General features: G+C 36.5%; 1 protein-coding gene across 5 annotated transcripts in view; it reads left to right on the top strand.

Annotated features, from left to right (window-relative positions):
- LOC100891485 overlaps positions 1-21,403 on the top strand; it is an 85,267-nt gene that overhangs the window by 24,413 nt on the left and 39,451 nt on the right. For all 5 annotated transcript variants that reach the window (XR_004066694.1, XM_030999606.1, XM_030999605.1 and 2 more), the window contains exons 2-5: positions 4,358-5,418; positions 8,334-8,434; positions 14,379-14,448; positions 18,131-18,328. Coding sequence is in view for 4 of the 5 variants with exons in the window: in XM_030999605.1 (XP_030855465.1) it covers positions 4,358-5,418; positions 8,334-8,434; positions 14,379-14,448; positions 18,131-18,328 (1,430 nt within the window). In the remaining variant the exon portion in view is untranslated. The remainder of the gene's footprint in view (positions 1-4,357; positions 5,419-8,333; positions 8,435-14,378; positions 14,449-18,130; positions 18,329-21,403) is intronic.

Raw genomic sequence — 21,403 nt, 5'->3', positions numbered from 1 at the left:
ATTTCTAAGCTAAGCCGACCATATATCATTCCAATTTTGGAATGATTCTCTGCTAGTTAGCCATTTATACATGGGAATATAGGCCCTAGGCCTATAGATGGTAATTGTAGGATATCACAAATGCTGTCACAGCAGTTGTGATTTTGATAGAGAAAAGAGACGTAGAGATATTCATCCTTCAGAGAGCAAAATTATATAAAAGGGCAAGGCAAGAGTGAAGGATGAGTTTGATGAGATGTTACCTCAAGGGTCAGAGTTCGCATGGAGGAAGTGGATCTGTGTTCATGGTTTAAGAAATAAATAGTGGGCTGAGAATGAGACGTGGGTCAATGTTTTTTCAGTATTGTACCCTCTTCCTTTCCTTTAGTTTAGATTTAGAATATAGGCATAAGTTACTCATTCCATTTATCAATCCGGATAAATAGGGCTTTAAGTTGGGTCCAAACCACAAGTCAAGGGATGGATCATGACGACAGTCACGACAATGAACCAAATTGTCATATTTATTCTCACTACCATGTCAACAAGTTCAACAACACGTTCTTCTCTATAGAGAACTGATTGTCTACCAACACACTTTTAGGATGGGCCTCCACATTCTTTTATTTAAGAAAACCACACAAATATGTGGACTGTAGAAACTCATTCTTTGGGAAGTAATTGTTTATTTGTATTTATTGTTTGCACTTGATAACCCAGAGCAGGATGGTAATTTTATTCATGAAAATGAGGACAAGGTAAATGAAACTGAAGGTTGTAGGCGAAATCAGATTATTACAAAAAAATTGTTTATAGTGCTGTATAAAATAGAGAAACTAACTACAATTTAAATAAATTTTGAAGAAGAAAGTCTCTCACAGTTTTAGGATAATACATGTACATGTATTTCAATGGCAAAATTAATATCTGAAATTTGTTTGATGTCCAGACTTTAATCTGCTCCATATTACAAAATGAGAATTTATCCACAAACTGATGTCCCTCCACGACTGTTAATACTTTTATGATTGTGGCAGAGTTTACAGTCCAGATTATTCAGAAGTTGTAATCCTTTTCTGGGTTTGGTTGCTCTGATTGTGTATGACAACATTGACCTTGTCTGGGTGTTGGTTTTCATCTTTGTAGGAAACCATGCAGTTATGCACTAGATTGATTAGAATCGTTCAATAACCATGACCTATTGTGTTAGCGTTCAAACAATTGAATATATGTGAATGGAAAGAACTGGAGAGTTTTCCCATTTGAATGAGATACAGAGTATATTAAAAATAATTGTTCCCACAGCCCTTTAGTATAGGTAACAACTGTGACTTGATATATTTTACATGTGATTAAATCTATTTGTTTTATGAATTATGTGAAAATTGATTTATTAATGTTTTTTTCAGAGAATTTTCTTATCTCTAATTAATTTGTTAGTGTATGACAACTAAATGAAAGCTTGGCACATACATTTGAATACAAAAATCAGATTCTTGGTACATTATAGTTTTTTTCATGCATGATTTCTTTTCATTTTTCATTTTTCATTTTTCATTTTTCATTTCAACAGTTACTAAGTCATAAGTCAAATACAGGGCCTCTAAATCATAATAATTTGATCTAAGTAGGGTTATTATTGCTAGGCATTGGAAATAAATTGATCTTTGTAAAATCCTGTTAGTCCTGTACTGACTTTTGTAATTATCCATGTCATTATTGGACGAAATAAAACTGAATTGAATTGAATATCAATACACCTGAACAGGAAATACAATCAGCCTAGTTCATTTTCACCTAAGTAATCCAATTAACTCTCTGAGTTGATGGTTGTTACATTTGATTAATCTTCTAATTGACATTTGGTCAGTATCCATTACCATATCATGGAGTAATTAAAAAACAAGGAAATGTAGGTTGGTGGTTTTATAGCCTCATTAGCCTGATACTTTGTAAACAAAGAGAGCAAATGTAAAAGACCACTTAGTGGTTAAATTGTCAACCTGTATTTTGTGAAATATAGCAATATCAATATCTGTCTTACCTGAGACAGATGAGGTTGAATTAATATCACAGCATTGACACCCTTTTTTGCTATCAGCAGACAATATGCAGATAGGTCATTTGCAATGTTTAGGATGGTTAAATGGATCTGTTATTACATGTACTGTACATGTACAGGTATGTGGTCTATGCATGTACATGTATTGTTCTGCTCTGTCATGTAGGGAAGAGGAATTCATTTCATTTTCTATTTCATTTTCTATCACTGTGTGTCTAGAGGATGACATATTTGTTTTATTTCTTAATTAATATTTTTTAAAGATAGAAATATGTCAACATTTTGAGACAACCAAGGAAATGTACATGTAAGAAACCCCTGATATAAAAGTGTCCCAATTACCAGTCCAGTTCTTACATTGGTCGTGAATGTGTATATGTGTTTATACAATTGGTGCCTAGTGTGCTCAAGGAGATTCCTTCCATCTCCCTGGTGTGATATCTTGATCATGCTAAAACTGTTTGGGGATTTCTGACATCAATCAGGTCTGGCTTTGTGCAGCTGCTGTATAAATAGACAAAGGTTGAGTTATCTGATGGCGATGTCAACTTATCTCCGTCCTCTAAGGGGAACATCCATGTTCTGAATGTTAAAGGGAAGGAACACAGAAATGACAGAATTCGACTTGTTGAATTTAGGGTGGGGGAAATGCTTGAAATTAGTCAGGAGCAAATATGTAATATTCAACAAGCAAATTTATTATAAAAAAAAAAAGAGATACCGGTAGTTCAGAATATTATAGAGTAAATACATCACAACCAGGTGATTGTGGTTAAAAGCACTTCCTAAACAAAATCAGTAAAATAAGAGATAGTTAACAATTATAGATGAAATACATCATAGCCAGATGATTGTGGTTAAAAGCACTTCCTCTGCTTTTCCAGTTGTTTTTTTCATCCGGTATTCACGGATGTTTTTGTCAAAAATTTACAACCCATGCATAAAGGAAATGTAAACAACTAAATATTAATCTATTATAGGTTGATCACTTTGATAATTAATGCCGTAAAACGCTCAATTGGAATTCATTTTGTTAACAGTTTCTTGGTATTGTTCACACATCATAGTTTAAACTGCCTATGAAAATGAAAAAAACTGCCTTGACAGAACAAAATGACAGAAGTACAGTGTGACCAACATGTTGTAGTACATACAGATAAGTTGCATAGGGGTCCTTGTGCTCCAAAACTATTTTCACCTCCACTTGCTAATTGCTATTCATTTACAAATAAAATCAATAGGATTTTTTGGTTGTGTCCTGGTCCTGTCAATAACAAAAAAAGTTGTTTATCATGTCATATGTGAACGGAGCGTTATTTTTGCCTGCTTCTGGTGTTTTTTATCTGCTCTGTCACTTCTTATTGCTTCCTATTGCACTGATTTGCTATTCAACGTGATAACAGTAATTTATTGTATTGATATCCCTTTCCTGTGTGAACAAGAGATCTCAATGTAGTCCTGTGTCCATTCTCTTTTGGTGGTCAGTGTGCATCCTTCTACCATTCACAAATGACCTCTGTGAACAAAAGCCCTATGACCTTCTGTCTGTCTGGACCTTAGGCTGACCAATTGACCAGAAACCCAAACATTGGTCATTTGTAAGTGGGGAGGGAAACAGTAGAAGCACCCGATATTTACACTGCTGAACAGAGGATGTACAGGTGACAAAGATATTGTAGAAGGAGTGCTAATTACGATGAGGGTGTAGAGGAAATTGAATGATTTAAACTAACATTGTTGGGTGGTCTGAATGTGTGGATGTGAGTATCATAATGTGTGCACTTTGGCACTTGTGAAGGTAAATAAATGAATTGAATTACCTGCTGCGTTTCCCTTTGCACACCTATTCATGGCTATTGACCATTGTGCTGAGGCTTATGAGGTACATCGATTTCTATTGCACATATGACGCATTGAGAGAAAGGGTTTGCCATAGTCATAGATAGTAGAATAAAGTTACTAGTTAATTGAAGAAATTAAACATTGGAACAATTCAATGTCTTTAGTAGCTTACAAAGAAGGAGTTGAAAGTTCTGGGACCATCTATTGCTATGACCTCGTAATAGTCCATCTTCACAGCGTAGACCGCAATCTACTAATTAGGAGAAAGTGAGTCACTAATTAAGTGATCAATTACAGGAAGTATTCAAACTTATACGAGTCTACCAGGACATCTGCCTTCTAGCTTTCAACATGATGTGAGTCATGTTCAAGAAGGCTATAAAAAGAACATTTTGTTTTCTGTCATACAGCTTCATTTGTAAATCATGTTTGACCACTTGAATTAAGTGTTTCATTTTTTGGTTTAATCCACAGACATGTCGATGGACATCGCGCCTACCCTCATCACGTTGTACGACTCGGTAGCAGCAAATGGCCAAGTAGATGAACATCCCCATCAAGGAGAGGAAGAGGAGGAGCGTGTGCGGCTGCAGCAGGACTGTGAGTCATGTGATCAGGAAGAGCGAATTGCATTTGTGCCGAGCTCAACTACCCTGGCTGCAGCTTGTTTGAGAGACTCAGAAGGAAGTTTGATTGCAGCCGATGATGTCACCCAAGAAAACGAGGAAAAATGTAGCAAAGGAGAAAGTGACAACAGGGGTAGGGAAGGTTGTGAGAGCCCTTTAGTAGCTGCAGAAGAGGAGAGACTCGAGCACCTTGCTTCTAATCATAGCTTCTTACATGCTGCAGGAGGAAAGGTGCCGTTGTTAGACAGTGTCTCTATTGATTCTTACCTTGATAGAACTACCCAGGAGAAACAAGATAACGCCCAAAATGGCAGCGGCGATAGCAATAGTGTTTCAAGTGCAAATATAGAAGCCCTGATTCCATGCGGGAAGGTGAACCTACATGGAGCTCGCGATAACAACTTCAACGTAGAACATTCCAGTAGGATGGTTAGTAGCGATGATCCAGGAGGAGAAAACATGGCAATAGATGTAGACTTCAACAGCAATAGCAATAATGACTGCAGGCCACGGGCCCAGAGCGCCGACCTGCTCTCAGACAGCAGAAGATGGAGTCAGAGACAGCGTCCAGCAAGTGCAGAGATTACGACGACGGAGTATCTTGAGAGCGGTGCTTGCTCACCGGTTCTCCAGCAGAAACATGAAGAGGCGCATCACAGCCATGCCCCTACCAGGCAGAACTCGTCCCGCATCAACCCTCCGATTATTGTCACGACGACTCCTCTGACCAATGAAGCCATGTCCCCACCTACATCACCCCCAACATCACCCCCGATGAGTCCCACCTTCAACAAGAGACCAAAGTCATCTATCTTCAGCATGCAGGGAAGGACCTACCTGGGCAGAATAGTAGATGAGATCATAGAAACAGAGAGGAGTTATGTGGGAGATCTTGGAGACATTATCAAGGTAATAACTTTTAAGAACTTCTTTTCATAGTAGAGTATCTGATACTGTTAACTAATCTTTCAACTCTCATAATCTTGAGCAGCATTATGAATCTGAAGTGTATGTTATTTTCAACTTTGTTTTCTGTAGAGTGTGAAGCAACATATGAAAGAAAGCAAGGAATCAAATACGGGTGGATTTGTCACTTGAAACTTCAAAAATTCCTTGCAATGATAAAGGCTTGTAAACATTTATATCTAGAGTATGTTTGAATGACTGAAGATTTTCTGGTTATTTTGTGATATGATAACATACATGTAACTGTACTGTCTTCAATTAAAGGAAACTTTATTTTGAATAGTGAACAAAGCAAAATGTCCTGAGTTGGCACATTTGTTGTGCTAAATAGTGATGAGCAGATTAGGGAGGTAGGCATTGATGGGTCAATAGCCATCAAAAGTTCATTTATTTGGTAATTACCTCCGACCTTAGAACAAATAAGTTGTTTACCCCAATCAAGCAATTACCTAAACCATTGCTAAACAACCCCCATGGCTAATTACCCTTTATTGTCACTAATCTAGAACTGATTGAACAAATGATTATCTTTCTAGTTAATGAGCCATTCTTTTAGATACAGGTTTTGACGCCATTTATAAATTGTGCTGTCCAGTGCAGATCAGTATTCTTACAGGTTTTGGCAGCCCTCTGTTGTTAGCTGGATTTCATTTTGAAGCCAGGGCAATTTGGCTCTTAAAAACTTTGATAAAAAATTGCTGAATGCAAGACTTGGTGGTGTGAATACAAAGAATTTTTTGTGATAATCAGTGCCCCTGTTTGGGATAGAAAGAAGAGACCGAAAGGTAAAGCTTTTGGCCAATTCACAGTCGTGGGTTCAGGGGTCAATCTGTGATTTGATTCATCAACTTGGCAAACAGAAAATAGAATGTGACAATCACAGTGAGAAGGCATTTCAGTGTCATGGACCCATCCCGTGAGCAGGGATTGCAATTGAAAAAGTGAAAGTAGTGTTTTGTGAATGATATTCTCTGAAATGTTATTAAACATAATTGAATGGAAGTCAACACACTTTTTTGATCAGTATTCCCCTACATCTATCACACAATTTCTGAACAATGCAAGGAAAACAAAAATTGCCTTGTTTTCCTGTCATACTGCACTTTAACAAATTGAATAAATTCTTTTGAAAATACGATGCAACAAATAAGTTTGATTGTCGAAGACTGTTCCACCTCATAAAGATATGAAATTAAATTTTGCTACCTTATACAATGTAACTTCCCTTACAGATTTAATTCATTTGAAAATCATTTTCCAGAAGTACATGTACTTTAAAAATTCAAATTCATAATTTTCCCCCCAATTTTTCAATGATGGTCTGTCCAAAGTTGAGTGATTTTTTTCTACGAGCTACGTGCAATTTGCTTGCAACAGTTTTCATTGATTGACAAAATAATACTTCAAAATACCATAATCCCAGGTGTTTTATGGGGCATTAGTGAAGACCTTCTGTCTGTTAATATAGAGTAGAATTAACCTTTTATGAAGACCTTAAGTCACATCTGTCCTCAATTTAGGACACCCAAATGTTGAACTTAAAATAGGCAATGTTTCAACTTCCAAGTGAAAGGATTGCGTACCTGTGTAGGATGGGGATAATTGTTCACACCTTTGTGTAATCGACGCCTTAAATTCATGCCCCTGAAAGCATGCAAATCCTTTCTTGTTATGATGTAAAGATTGGTAACCGCCTTGCAGTGAAGTGCAAGGTGAGGGGTATTGAATCAACACTGACAGGAAAATGAGAAGGGGTCACCAGTTAGGTAATGAAGTTTGCAGACCCAGGGTGGTAGTAGCATGATCATTTAATGCTGCTCTTATTATTCTAATTGAGCAAAAGTGTGTTGGTGATTGACAAGATGCAGAGAGGATTTAGAAATTACTCTGTTTAAACAATGACTGATGCATGTTCAGACCACTCACCAAGAAAGAGGAACATACATGTACTTTAATAACTTTCCCTCTTTCTCCCTCTCCCCTTTCTCCATTCTCTTCGAACTCCCTTCCCTTCTCTCCTTTTCCATTCCTCTATTTCCACCTGCATTTCTTACATTTTGTCTTTCTGTATGTTAACACCCCCTTTCTCTTCCTCTTTCTCTCTTCTTCTCTCTTCCTCTCTCTCTCTCTTCCTCTTTCTCTCTTCCTCTTTCTCTCTTCCTCTCTCTCCCTTTTCTCTGTGGGATTCACACTACAAATGTACACAAAGGTTCCAAATCACAGTATATCTACATTAACAATGACCTTCCAATAAAAAGCTGTGATATGAACTTTAATGAAGGAATTTTCTTTGTCACATGTGATAAAACCACAGTCAAGTTATTGTTGTTCGGAAAGAATTATGAAGGTCCTCTGTTCACAATATGCTTATTCAAACGGAATTAAAAATTGAGGTATTTCATGATGCATTTTACAAAAGGGAATGTGTGCTTTAGCTTTACCACATCCTACATTTTATGTACCTAACTTGTGCAGGTTATTTGGAAAGTTTATGTGGTTGACAACAGTTTTGATGCTATTAAATGATCCCATAACTAACCATGCAAGAGTAACACATGCTAATATTTGCATTATAATGCTCCTGGCTGCACCATTTTTTAAATGTGATAAGATATGTGCTAAACCATTGTGCACAACCCTCAAATACTTATGATAATTACAGGCGCTGTTAGGGCATATTGTACTCAATAGTTTCCCCAGGAATTGTGGGATAGTGATAGGTGTAGTAGTCTTCTGTTTACAATCACTGTTTTACATGTCTCCATTCATTACCTCATATTTTTTGCAATGAATTTATGACGTCCATTAAATGATATAACAACATCCATAATTTGATATTTGAACTCTAATCCATCCAGGGTTACAACCAAACGATGAAGAACCATCCTGACATCCAACTCAGCCAGGAGAAGTTTGACACTCTCTACTGCAATCTAGAGGATATTCATTCTTTCAACAGGTGAGTAGGCGTCTTTTTCTCCCCCTCCCTTCAGCATGATGACAGGCCTATAAGGGGGTACAACTATTACGGTATCCATTTTGTCTGCTTTTACCTCTGCAGTCTCCCCCTGTATTTCCGTGGTCGACCTTGTACTAGGTCTTGGCTTCCCCCTCTAAAATGGTCCTCCTTTCCCCCACCTCCATCCGTTGATAGCTTGTACAGTTTGTCTCCTCCCATCTCCCTGCCCTGGTTTGAGCTAGAGGTGACATCTAGTTAGAATAATTTCAAGTCTGTATGTTCCTCCCCTCTTGTTGGGTCTTCCTTCCCCTCTTGTTGGGTCTTCCTCCCCTCTTGTTGGGTCTGCCTTCTTCTTTCCCTCTTTTAGTGTTCTGTTTTTTTTAATTGTTTCTCCTCCGAAGTTCCTATCTGCCATTTTCTCTTTCATTCTCTGCATACATGAACACTTTTGGGGAGGTTGTGCTTGATTTTCATGTTCATTTCCTAGATGTTAATTTAATACTCTTTACAACATGCCTATTTTTCAATAATTATTGTGATGCTTACATAGTAATTTATAATGTCATTAAGAAACTGCATCAAACTGCTCTTCCTAATGGGTGTACCTAGAAGAATAGCTGGAGATCACTGATGATCAAGCAATGATTAATCTAGTGACTTTCCTGTCTCCCCTGGAGGCTGGATAGCATCTCCGTGTAGCTAATGACATTGATTAGCTTGTTAAGCAATTATTGACTATATCATCATCATCATCATATTGACTGTCCATGTACCGTCATCATCCTGATCATCGTCCGTTTGGAGCCAGAAGGGTGGTAACTCTGTGTTGAAGTGTATGGATGAACACCCTTCTTGCTCCAAACGGACAGTAGAACCAGAACAGTGTGCTGGTAGAGTGTCAGGATATGAGCAGACTTTGGCTGTCTTCCCGTTGTCTGCTGTGAAGCCTGTGATGGTCTGGATACAGTGCAGAGAGCATTGACCAAACAGTCATGCTTTGATCATCATTAATTGAATCCAGACTATGATTCACTGCCTTTCCTAATCATTCATTAGAGTGTATCGTATCAAAGCTGCTGAATAATGACCACACTTTGTTAAAAGATTTGTCTACTAGTGAGATAGGCAGACAAGAATTACTGATATAGACCTACATTTGTCTACAGTTAATAATTGTTATCAAGTTAATGTTGAAATGAAATTAGATTGTAAATTTCTATATAACTGTTGTACTTTTATAACATACACTATAGACATTGGATAGAATTGGGTCTCTAATTATTTGCAGCTGTCTGGATTTTCTGATTGCAATTTGCAAAACATAGATGTACATTAATTTTGTAGATGGTGCAAGTTCTTTACTAGTGATTTGTACAATTCACAAAGCTAATCCTGTTTGTAACATACTTATATTTTGTTGATACAACAGTAGACAGATTTTAAACATAGTACATAAACCTCTATAATATGAAACACAGAAGGGTTCAATATCTGAACTGCAAATTAGGCTGTGGAAAGTTCAGCATGCACCTGTTTTAATCGAGGACACAGTGTTTAATCTCATAATTTTCAAATTATGAACATTATGATGACTAGGCAGGAATATTCATTTATGAATGGAGCAGAGATCTGTTACTTGCTGAATTTAGGGTATGCATGGAAAGCAAAGGCAGAAAAATTATCTTTAATTGGATTATTAAGATTAATTTAACTTTTTATATTGAAAAGTCTGAAGGTAGTCCATGCATTCATGGTGGCTTTGAATGAATGTGAAATGGATGAGATCCTCACAATGGTTGTGTTGCAAAACCATTGTACATGTACATGTACATGTAGTATGCCAAGTATATCTCAGGTAATTTATCATAATGTCTGTTCAGAGCCAGAACGACACTAACTCTGTGTTAGAGTATATGACTTAACCCTTTTGTAGCTCTAAACAGACACAATAGATGCAACATATTTCTATAGGATTAGGTACTATTCGATTTAGCACACTGAGTCCATACTGAATCCTATCTACACTCAACCACCCCTTCTCTCTGCTTGCTTTAACCCAGACTTGGGTGCTGAGTTGAGATCAAGATTAGGAAATTGTGAAATTACCTCAGAACTATTAAAAATCATCATGATTTTCTAATTTTGGGACACTCTGGGGGAGATTCCTGGCCTTTGAGAGATTTATTGGAAGGAAAGGGAAATCCTTCTTCAGAGGAAGGATGAAGTTTAAGCGTGAAGTCTGGCCGTCTGGTCAGAATCTCTTGCCTAACCGGATGAATTGAAACCAAAAATAACTGTTGATTTAAAAATTCTGTCATCAAAGCTACCAAACTCGTTTTTAGGCAAACGTTAATCAGTCTGAGCTAGGGCTTGACTACCAGAAATAAGTGGTTTAGATATTCAACATTTCAGAGACCACTTCTGTTACAACTACATGTATTGTATACCATTTAACAACAACCAGCAACAAGTTATAAAATATATTTCTGAATCTAATAATAGTCAAACTACATGACTGCTTTATTAGCTCAAGCAACCATTCACATTATGCGTACAAGTCTTCCAGCAGTCTGTGCTCAAAGACTGGCTGCCATAAGACTTGGGTGGGAAGTATTGAGATAATCCTGATTTAGCATAGTTACGTGAAATTTAAAATGAGATCATTTGGTAAGCCTTTAACTCACTTCATGAATATATCACTTCACTTATTCATTTTTTCCCCCTCCATTCAACAATATTCCCCCAGATAAGACACAAAGACACGTAATGCAATTTGATCCTGTCAATTCATTTAGGAATAGGATAATGATCTTGGATGTTGAGAGATTATGTCCCATTATTTTTGGTCTTGACGTCATTCATGTTTCTTTCCTGTACCCTTTTCAAAAGTATCTAACTCTTCCCACTCACTGTTGTTTTTAGAAAGAGGTTTTTTTCTCTCTTTTTCATGCTCCCATAATCACATATTCATTTTTTTCTTCAAATGCAGAATCGAATGAACATTCAAGTCATTCATGGCTGCATTGCCTTAAATAGGATTACTTCTAAAGAATCAGTTGAAAAATAGTCAAAGTAAATAAAGAATAGTTACACTTATTTTAGTGACGATAATTTAATTACAGTCACGTTTCTTCAACCATATCCCATTGTTCCACCTGTTTTATCTGTTTTTCATGTGTAAGCAGATCATGATCTCATCATAGATTAGATGAAATTAAAATTAGAGGAATCTGGAATCATTCTTGTCTGGAAATAGAAGTTGTGGCTTGTGTGTGGCTGATTGTGCTTCCTCATGATCATATGCTGAAAGAGGTTGCAAGGCTATTCACTCTTGTTACAATGAGAATGTGGTTTTTAAAGGTTGTAATGAATGATTGTTTATCGCAGTCCTTATGTAAATTGACAGATCACATTACATCCTATTTTGATGATGCCATTGATTATTGTCTGGGTCACGATCTTTAATATAGTGGGGGAGGCAGTCTTCTAACTTCATCATTTTTATTGCAACTTTCAGAAATTTTGTTTGTCATTTGAAAAAGTGAGTTGTCTGTAAACTAACCTACTGTAAACATCTTCTTTTGGGGGTAATTGTATGAGCATGCTTACCCCCAAGAAACTGCAAGGAAAATCTGACTACTGGTATGATTTGGGAGCCTGCCCATGGTTTACACCAGAAGTATAAATCAAGCAATGGAAGAGTTCAGTTTCCAAAGAGAACTTGATGAAAATGCCCCTACCCCTGTGTTTAGGCATAAACACAGTTGTTGAATTGTGAAGAGCTGCAATTTTACATATTTATTCCAGATCCAGACTTCAACTTTTTTTAATGAAGTTGAATTGCCCAGGTTCCAATCTTACAAAGAGGGTATCTTTCATGAGACGGTAAAAGAGCCCTATTAATGGAGGAAGTATCGAGTGTCCTGTACATGCTGTAGTTTACTTCAGTCTTGTCCTATCTTTTCAGCACAGGAATACAAGGAAGGGATACCTCCCTGAATTTCTCCCTCCTCCTCCCAAGATATTTCCAAGTCACTCCATGGGCTTGAAAGAAATAATTATTTATAGATTTTATTTCTTATTATTTTATTCACGTTGGAATTAGCTTGGCCAATGGACACATGCTGATAGGTTTGCTGCTGGAAAAAATTGTTTAATGATTGATGAGAAGACCTAAAAATGTATACAAGAAGTTAATTTGGATTGGGATTGAAACTTTGGGGCTTAAATTGGTACAAAATATCAACACAATAATGGGATTTACAAGAGATTGATCAGAAGTCGCAATGTAAGTCATTCTAGCTAACCAGTAGCAGTTTGGCTAATTCAGGATAAATTGCACATGATATAGCTTTCTAAAATAAATAAGATCCAAAATTGTTCTTTAAAAGGTGTGATACAAATTTATTATTTTAGTGAAATAAAATAGAAAGCAATGGGAAGAGATCTGTTCATACACATTATTGAACAAAAAAAATCCTAAAATTGATATGACTAAGTGGTTAAATTATTTAAAAATAAAGAAACAAAGCATTCTTAAAAATAGAACAAACATGGATGTTGAGGAGTGAAATCTGTCACACATTTTTAATTTTATCGATAAGAAAAGGGAAAGGGTGGAAAATGTATGAAAAGATACCATCTTATAGGAGTGAGGTCAGGCAAAAAAAAAGGAAATGTAGAAACTTTCAGGCTCTAACCAGTATAATGTTGGGTTTGAGCCAATAACTTTTAAGTGGTTCTTTATCAAAATTGTGGTTTCCTTTCTGAATTAAGGGAGGGAAGGTCTTTTATTCATGAGTAATTAATTCACATCAGTTTTGGTTTTGGGGAGGTTTAATTTTCTGAAATGAATGCCAACTTTGAAAGAGCTGCATGATGGATGAATACATACTTGAAACAACCTACATTTACATGTTCTTGAGAATGAGTTTAGAATGATGAATAAGGACACTTTCTACTTATATGTACTGTTAAGTTCTTGCTAAGATATAAAGAGAAGATTGTTATAGTGAAATTGTAAACACTGAAGGAAATTGTAGACAGAAGAAGGCAAATAAGATTTAATTGAGCAAAATGTCAGTCAAGATTTGGGCAATTACCAGTATGCCTATACATGGATGCATGTACCATGTATATGAAGTGTATGTTTCTGTTCACAAATTTTATACTACTTTTTAAACTTGATCATATTTCATCAAAACATGTTGCATGAGAAGAAGTATATATATATAATGCCATCTTGTTCTGATTGGACTTCCCCTGTCATATTGACCATGTTGATTGGTCAGTTGATAAACAGCTGTTGTCTATTCTATTTCTGAATAGATGATCTTGAGTCAAGGTATGAACAGCAGTCTTTAAGGATCTTTTAATTGATTTCTTCCCCCCTCTTTTCTCTAGGATAAAAATAAGCATCCTCGTACACTTTTACGGAAAAGCCGGTGTGCAAATTTGACCATTTCATCAAGTGTATCATATCACAAGAAAAGAAATGTCTGGATTAAATTTTGTTATGACAAGCATTATTGCAGATATTAAGGTTTTATTTTCTTATCCATGAGGACCCATATTCATAAAATGTTGCTAAGCTAATAACAAGTTAGAAAGCTACACACATAATGTTGTGATGCTTGACAACTTGGCTTTGGAAAGTTTCAGAGTATGGCTCTTTGGCACTAGATATTAACCAAATATTTCTATGTGATACTCAGATAAGTACAAAAGACTTCAGATCCAAAAATTCCCCCGTTTTAGAAATCAAATTCAGTTGAGTTGGAGATTTCTTTGAGAAATATAAGACATGCTGTTATAAAGCTGATATTGCATGTTTCAATACGATGAAACAAAATTAATGGGTATCATAAAAGCATTATATCAATATCAACAAGTTCTTGAACACTTTCTATAACTGTACTTGTCTTTATCTGTTTGCTTTTTGCAGGGAACTACTAGCAGATCTTGAGGAGTGTGATGAAGATCCCGTCAAGGTGGCTGATTGTTTCCTAGAAGTGGTGAGTGATCTCAAACACATCTCATTGGTCCTCACTAATGATTGATTGCAACTTTGTCATTATTAACCAATCGGAATTCAGCTTTCAACAAGTCACAACTGAAACCTCAATCCTGATTGGTTAATTAGTGTTGGATTAATGTGGGAGAGTTTTGTGAATGACAGCACCTTGTGATTCATGGTATATCTCTGTGTGTTATAATAAGCATCAGAACCTTGTTCCAATGGCTACACTGTGTACCACTTGTGTGAATACATCATTGAAAAGCTACATTACATTCAGTTATTTTAGACAATCTTCATCAGTTCTCTTAATGACATCTGGATATTATCCTGAAGCTCGAAATTGCGTCTTCACCAGACCGATACGCTCATCACAAACTAGCTTGGACGGGCTATTTGGGAAATAGTGGGATATTTTGGAAACGAGCCCAAGATTTCTCTGCTATTTTCTCAACCAAATATCCCGCTAATTGCAATCGTGGGCTGATGAAGACGCAAATTAACTGGCTAATATGCAATCGGGATAATTAAAATAGTAGGTTTTTTGGCAAACTCGAGCTGATGAAGACAGGCATATAGAGTGAAAGCAGGCATATAGAGTGAAAGCAGCCAAAACCATATGGTGCGTACACCCTTGGCAAGCCTGTGGTATATATACATGTAGGACTATTATGGGTTTTGGGGAGTGTCTAGAAACCTCTCATAAACTTGATATCTGACAGGAAAGACATTCCCCACTCCCCCACTGGCAAAGGATCACTTCTTTGAATTCAAACTTTCACTTTCACTAAATATAAATGCTCTTGTTTTGTCAATGTGGTAATATTGCTTTGTTAAGGACACTTTGCTGCTAGCCATGCAGTTGTTGCTTATTCTGTAAATTCTATTTTAGGCTTATATTAATAGTACAAATATAGATTTGTTTAAATGATCAAACAAACCACTCCAAACTACACTTGATGATTGGAAGTACATGTATATCATCCACATGAACACACTTATCAAGTGGACAGGTTTTGGATGAATCATGAAAGTGCTAAAAAGTATCTCTTGTCTCATGGCCATTTGTCAAGCTCAAGCTACAAGTTATTAAACAGAATGAAATCACGAAATGTTTGATTTGTATTATTTGTACCGGTAGTCGGTTCAAGGTAGTGCATTGGACAAGATCAAAGTTTTGGAGAAACACATTTATGATTTTGGTGTCCTTTGAATGATGGGTACCTTTTGGCTTGTTTATGACCTCTTCAATTTGTTTCAAGATCAAAGTTGTAAAAATAAAAAATCACCCTCTGATGGAAATGAATTCATGTGACTGAAAGATTACTCATTGAATTGCACAGAAGCGCTTTTCAGGAAATCGTAGATTAACTCTATGACTTATCCATCAATTTTTCTCCTCCACTGAATGCACTTTCACTAGACTGTACTGGGAGTTGTAAGAAAGAGAAAAGTATATTAGCTTATCGTATCATTCTGCACTTGTCGCCTGCAGTAATATTTGTCCCCTCCGGTCTGTTGGATTGAGTAGGCCTGCCGACCTAACCTGCCCAAGTGTGGCATGATGAGTGGACTTGACAGTGATGGGCTTATAATGCCTCCCAGCTGGTCATTTGGTCATATCCATAACTCTCATATCTTTTATATGATATCATTAGGGTCAAGAATGGGAGTGGCTGGAAGGAATGGATGCACTTTGTCTTAGGGGTCAAAGGTCCTTGTTTTTGTACCGCAGGCCGCCATTGAGAAACAAAGAACAGAGTGCTATATTGTGACAAGAAAGAATTTGTCTATTCCCTGAAGAAATGTTGAGAACTGATGAAATATGAAATAGTGAAAATGTAAAAAGGGAAGGTTGATACAAAAAGGAACACAATAATATTTGGTGTGTCTAATCATAGACGTCTATGGTCTAATGAAAGATGTGGTAGCAAATATTTTGATAAGTTTTTTAGTGTCATACAGTCGTATGTGTAATATGTGTATAAACTACCGGTACATATCAAGAGAGGTAGTGTTTGGTAGGATTATGGGTCCTTGATTTCAAGCAAAAATGCAGAAACAAAAAACAAGGTCATCAACTAAGTACTTTGTGCTTTCAATGGATTACGTTGAATTAGAAATTTAAAATGACCCCAGTATTGATGATCTCTGAAATGCTGATGTGAAAGAAAACTGACAATAAAAGCTTTTATTCTGAAGTAGTGAGTGACTAACAGTCATCTCTATATGATACAAGGTGAGAGGAGCTATTAAAAGTTCAAAGGTAGTGAATACCGTTGTATTGTGACCAGAGATCCTTTGCCAGGAAGATGATTATATTCCACCTTGAGGCTACTAGGTCTAGGTTGAGGATTATAAACCTGAGCTCCTCTTGACCTGTTTGTTGTTGGAGGTGTCAGATATATGTATGATAGACATCAGTGTGATACAGATCTTGATCAACTCAATTTCCTCATGATTTTTTTCTGTGCAAACCACAAAGACTGGAGCTGAAGAGTGAGAGAATAAAGCCTAGGGATGTGTTTTCTCCGTCTTACAAACCTCTTATTTCTCTGTGCTGTATCCCCTTACCCCCTTACCCCCTTCCCTAACCCCTTACCCCCTTGATGTGCAACATTTTCCCCCTATCAAATGTTATTTTAGAAGATGGGTGATTGACCGGGAAAAATGTATCTTGCCATCCATTTAAAACAAAATGACACTATCTGAATGGTGAAGCAGAGGCAAGCTATGATAAACAAATTAGTCTATTTGTAAAGTTGGGATGGGCAGAGATGACCTACTTTATTGTCATTTCTTGTCCCTGTCATACCAGTATGTTTGTAGGTCTACAAGTATCCCCTTTCTTTATCAGTGTTATCCTGTTTATACCATGTCGTTAAATTTAATAAATACCATTACACACAAAAAGTAAAATAGGATTTTTCCTTGTCTTTACCCCTTTTGCTGGTGTATCAGCTTGTTCTCTCAAACTTCATTCATGGATATTTTCCATTCCATCATACATCCATGATCTGGTACACCCCTCCTACCTCCTCTATGTCACTTCACAATATCAGTACTGAGAGGTTTCAATTAGCACCCTCGTCTCAGAATGATTAATACTAATTTGGTTCCCATTAATTAGATTGTAGCACCCAAACATTGAACCCCAGTAGACAGACGCCTATGCCTGAATGAATGAGTAGTTGGTCCTTACTTAACTTGACATGTCTATATGCTAGGTATTCAAGCCATGTTTGTAACATGCACTGACTGATTTGTGGTTGGTTTTCGGGTAATGCTGGGATAAAATGCCTAATCAAATCTAATATATCCTGGGAATTTTGACAGAATTGCCTCTGTGTTTCATAGTCAATTGTGAGCTGAAGCAAACAATTATTTAGAATTAAGTTCTTCAGACTGTATTGATTTGATTATCATTTGAGTGAGAGAAAAAAATATGTACAGTAGGTAAGTGAACATTCCATACAATAATATAATTATGTTGGTTGCAATGCGAAAATAATGAAATGCATTGACACAATTTACTGTATTGTTGCAATATATAATATATGCTATTGTTGTTATTATTACTGCTGCTACTGCTACTGCTACTGCTGCTGCTACTGCTACTACTACTGCTACTACTTCTTCTTTATCTATTTTGATTTGATTGTATTTTTGTCATGCTACAGGAGGATGATTTCTGCATCTACACCAAATACTGCACCAACTACCCCAAGGCAGTGGACGTACTGACGGAATGTATGCAGGATCCCTTCATATCGGACTTCTTCAGAGAGCAACAGGCTCAACTCAATCATGGTCTTGCTCTAGGTGCCTACCTACTCAAACCTGTACAGAGGATACTCAAATACCATCTCCTCTTCCAGGTAAGTAACTGAAAAAACAGGACAGTTTCATTTTACCAAACTTCCCTTTGCTCAAAAGGACATTGGCTTTGAAATTCATGTTAGAGGAGGGTGAAATAAATTAGAAATCAAACAAAAAATAGACACTTTTTGCATTATGGCTGACGTAATGAAATTAAAGATACTTCATCTGAAGAGAATGGTTTTGTCGGTACTTGTGTAAATGAGCGTAAAGTTAGACTTAAACAAGTACTAGTCTTTCTGGGAAATAACTTTGTGATGAAGAAATTCTCTATTATTGATAGGTTTCCATGGTATTTGATTCATCGATAGAGAGAATACACATTGGCAATTTAGAGCTATATATTGTCAAACATACATTCTGGCAAAATGTAATCGTAACTATCAGTAATCATTAATCAAATACTCCCTCGATTTGTTCAGATTGTAAGAAAAATCAATGTGTCGGAATCTGACATCATTCATCAAATTGGCACTAGCACGAAGGATCCAGGGTGGGTGTTTTTTGGCAGAGTTAGCTGGAGGGTATAGATTAGATAATGATGATTAATGATTCCATCATCCCCGTTGTGTGTGTCACTGTTTGTGAGCATTTTCAATAACAACATACCTGGACCCATTTTATAGGAGTTAGTTTGTGGATCAGGGGGACATAAAAGGAAATTTCAAGGTGACAATTCTTCCTTTTTGCTGAGCATTGTAGATGAGTTATCAAAAACACATGACGGTGAATATAAACCATGATAGAATTAATGTTTTCCTTTGACGTAGATGAAATGAATTGTCATGGTTCATAGGACCCCAGGACATTGGAAAGTCAGTGCGCAAAAAAATGCTGGGATTATTTATTCCTTTGAAAGCTCAGAGATAATGATAGGATTATGTCATAATTTTATTGATTTATGCTTTGCAAGTCATATATTTGGAGTCTGCATCATCATTTATAATGAGATAAAAACTCAAAATGATTTGTTTTCTTTAAAAAAATGCACACAAAAGATGTAGTATATCTAATAAATGATATATAATAATGATTAATAATAATATTTTTTTCAACACATACCGTAAGTCAAGTTAAAAATTCCTGGCTTAAAGCTCCTGTGACTTTCTTCACTCTACACATTCTATTCTTAGAATCCTATATGAGGTTCTTATTTGCACCCATGAGAGCACCCCCTCCTCCGTCATTCATACAGTCATTCTACCGGTCCATTGTTCTCAAGTTTCCTCCATCCCTCCTCATACCTGCATCATGCTAGTAAAGGCCAAAGATCTTGTCAGAGTTTCCCCTTCTAAATCTCTCCTCAACTCTCCCTCTCTTCCTCATCCTCTATCTGGATCAATAAGGGGAAGTGTCTAATCCCCCCCCCCCCTTCAAAAATTAATCTAGATATGCTGCCTTCATCTCCATCAATACTCAGATATAGTTGAAATAGAGTTGAAAAAATATATTTAATTCCATATATCGTAATTCCAAAGTGAGAAAGATCTCATATAACAGATTGTGTTTAATATTTCTTTCTGAAATGTCTTTGATTTGAGCTTGTATAATATTAATATTCCCATTTTCTATTCAATTTTGATTTATTAACATTTTTACAAACCTGGCAAATTCAAAAATGTATGTTTTTAATCAACATGAATATTGCTCTCCTTACAAGGTACCTGTTAAGAATCTGTTTACCTGGATTTTTACACCTCTCTTTCCTCTGAATAATTCTGGGACAATGTTAAATTGTTGCTCTCACTGCACAGCTAGCCTTTCCTCTTTAGGTAGTCAGATTTGTTCTCAGAATTTTATAAAAATAACCTTTCCTTTTCTTCCTCTGTGCTAACAACTAACCAGAGGTGAAACACCTTTGCAAACTTAAGGGGCTCTTTATCTTGGCTTGCAGCCATTTTTGCTCCAGATTGGTCTGATTCTATTCTTTTGACCTGTTTTGAGGTGAAAATGATTTTTATGTTTGAAAAAACTTGGTGCCAAAAACAGTGCGTAGAGGGTGTATTAAAAAAAAGAGAAAATCACATTAGAATCATGAAACGAATGTAAAGCAGTAACATACAATGTATCTACAACGTGCTTAATCTTGAAAGGGTGAGATGTATTTGTATTTTTCTTCTATATATCATATTGTGTTATGATTTGACAAAAATATAAAAGAAAATTGACCAAGTGTTTGTCAGAACAATGAAATTGGGCCTTACTGGAGTTCCCCACTCCTAGCTGGACATCCTATCAACTAACAGTCAATGTCGGCAAAGAGAACTTATGAAACAAGTAAACTAAAATGGCTATACATTGGCTGAATGTAGTTTATGAAAGATCTCTGCGGACTCTTGTCTTTCAACCATCGATCAAGCATCGAGCTCTGGTTTTATTTTAGATTTGTCCTTGTGGCGATCAGAGATAAGGTAGAAGAAAGAAAAGGAAAGGGAAAACATTCATAGACAACTGCAAAGTGATATACAGTTTCATGTTATTTTGCCAAAGGGTAGTAGGAGTCATCAGGAGAGATGAGGAAAGAGGGATGAAGAGAAGTAGAGAAATAAAGAGATGGAGAGAGAGAGAGAGAAAGAAAGAGAATGATCTTTAAAGGGTTGTTGGAGAAAAAAAAACCTTGGCCCATTGGAATAGTAAAATGCTGCATTTCCTGGCCTGGCAAATGACTGTATACGTGATGCTAATCTATTGACGTCAAAAGCGCCAGGAACTGTGTGAATAATCACCAGGTCACTACTTCTTGTTACTTTCTTGCTGATCTTCCAGGGCAGTAGGAAAGTCAGAAGTTTTCAACTTCGGATCTCGAAGCCCTCCTAAGAGAATCCAATCGCCCATTCGTTTCTAGACCATGACTATCGCAATGCTTTCTCATGGTTAGCTATTTCTGTAGCTCGCTGTATACCTAAAACCTGCTTCTAATTTAAGCTTCCGTCTTTCTTTCTTGCAGGGGTATTGTGTTAGTTTCTTATATTCATGATGAAGGCACCACATGAACAGAGAGAAAGAGATTAAGAGATTGAGGGGGGATGCTTGCACCTATTGCAGTAATGCAATGAAGTTTAACAAATACACAA

The sequence above is a fragment of the Strongylocentrotus purpuratus genome, unplaced genomic scaffold, assembly GCF_000002235.5.
Source record: "Strongylocentrotus purpuratus isolate Spur 01 unplaced genomic scaffold, Spur_5.0 spur5_scaffold_5, whole genome shotgun sequence".
Taxonomy (NCBI): domain Eukaryota; kingdom Metazoa; phylum Echinodermata; class Echinoidea; order Camarodonta; family Strongylocentrotidae; genus Strongylocentrotus; species Strongylocentrotus purpuratus.
Note: the sequence above shows the minus strand (reverse complement) of the source record. Positions and strands in the feature narration are given on the sequence as shown.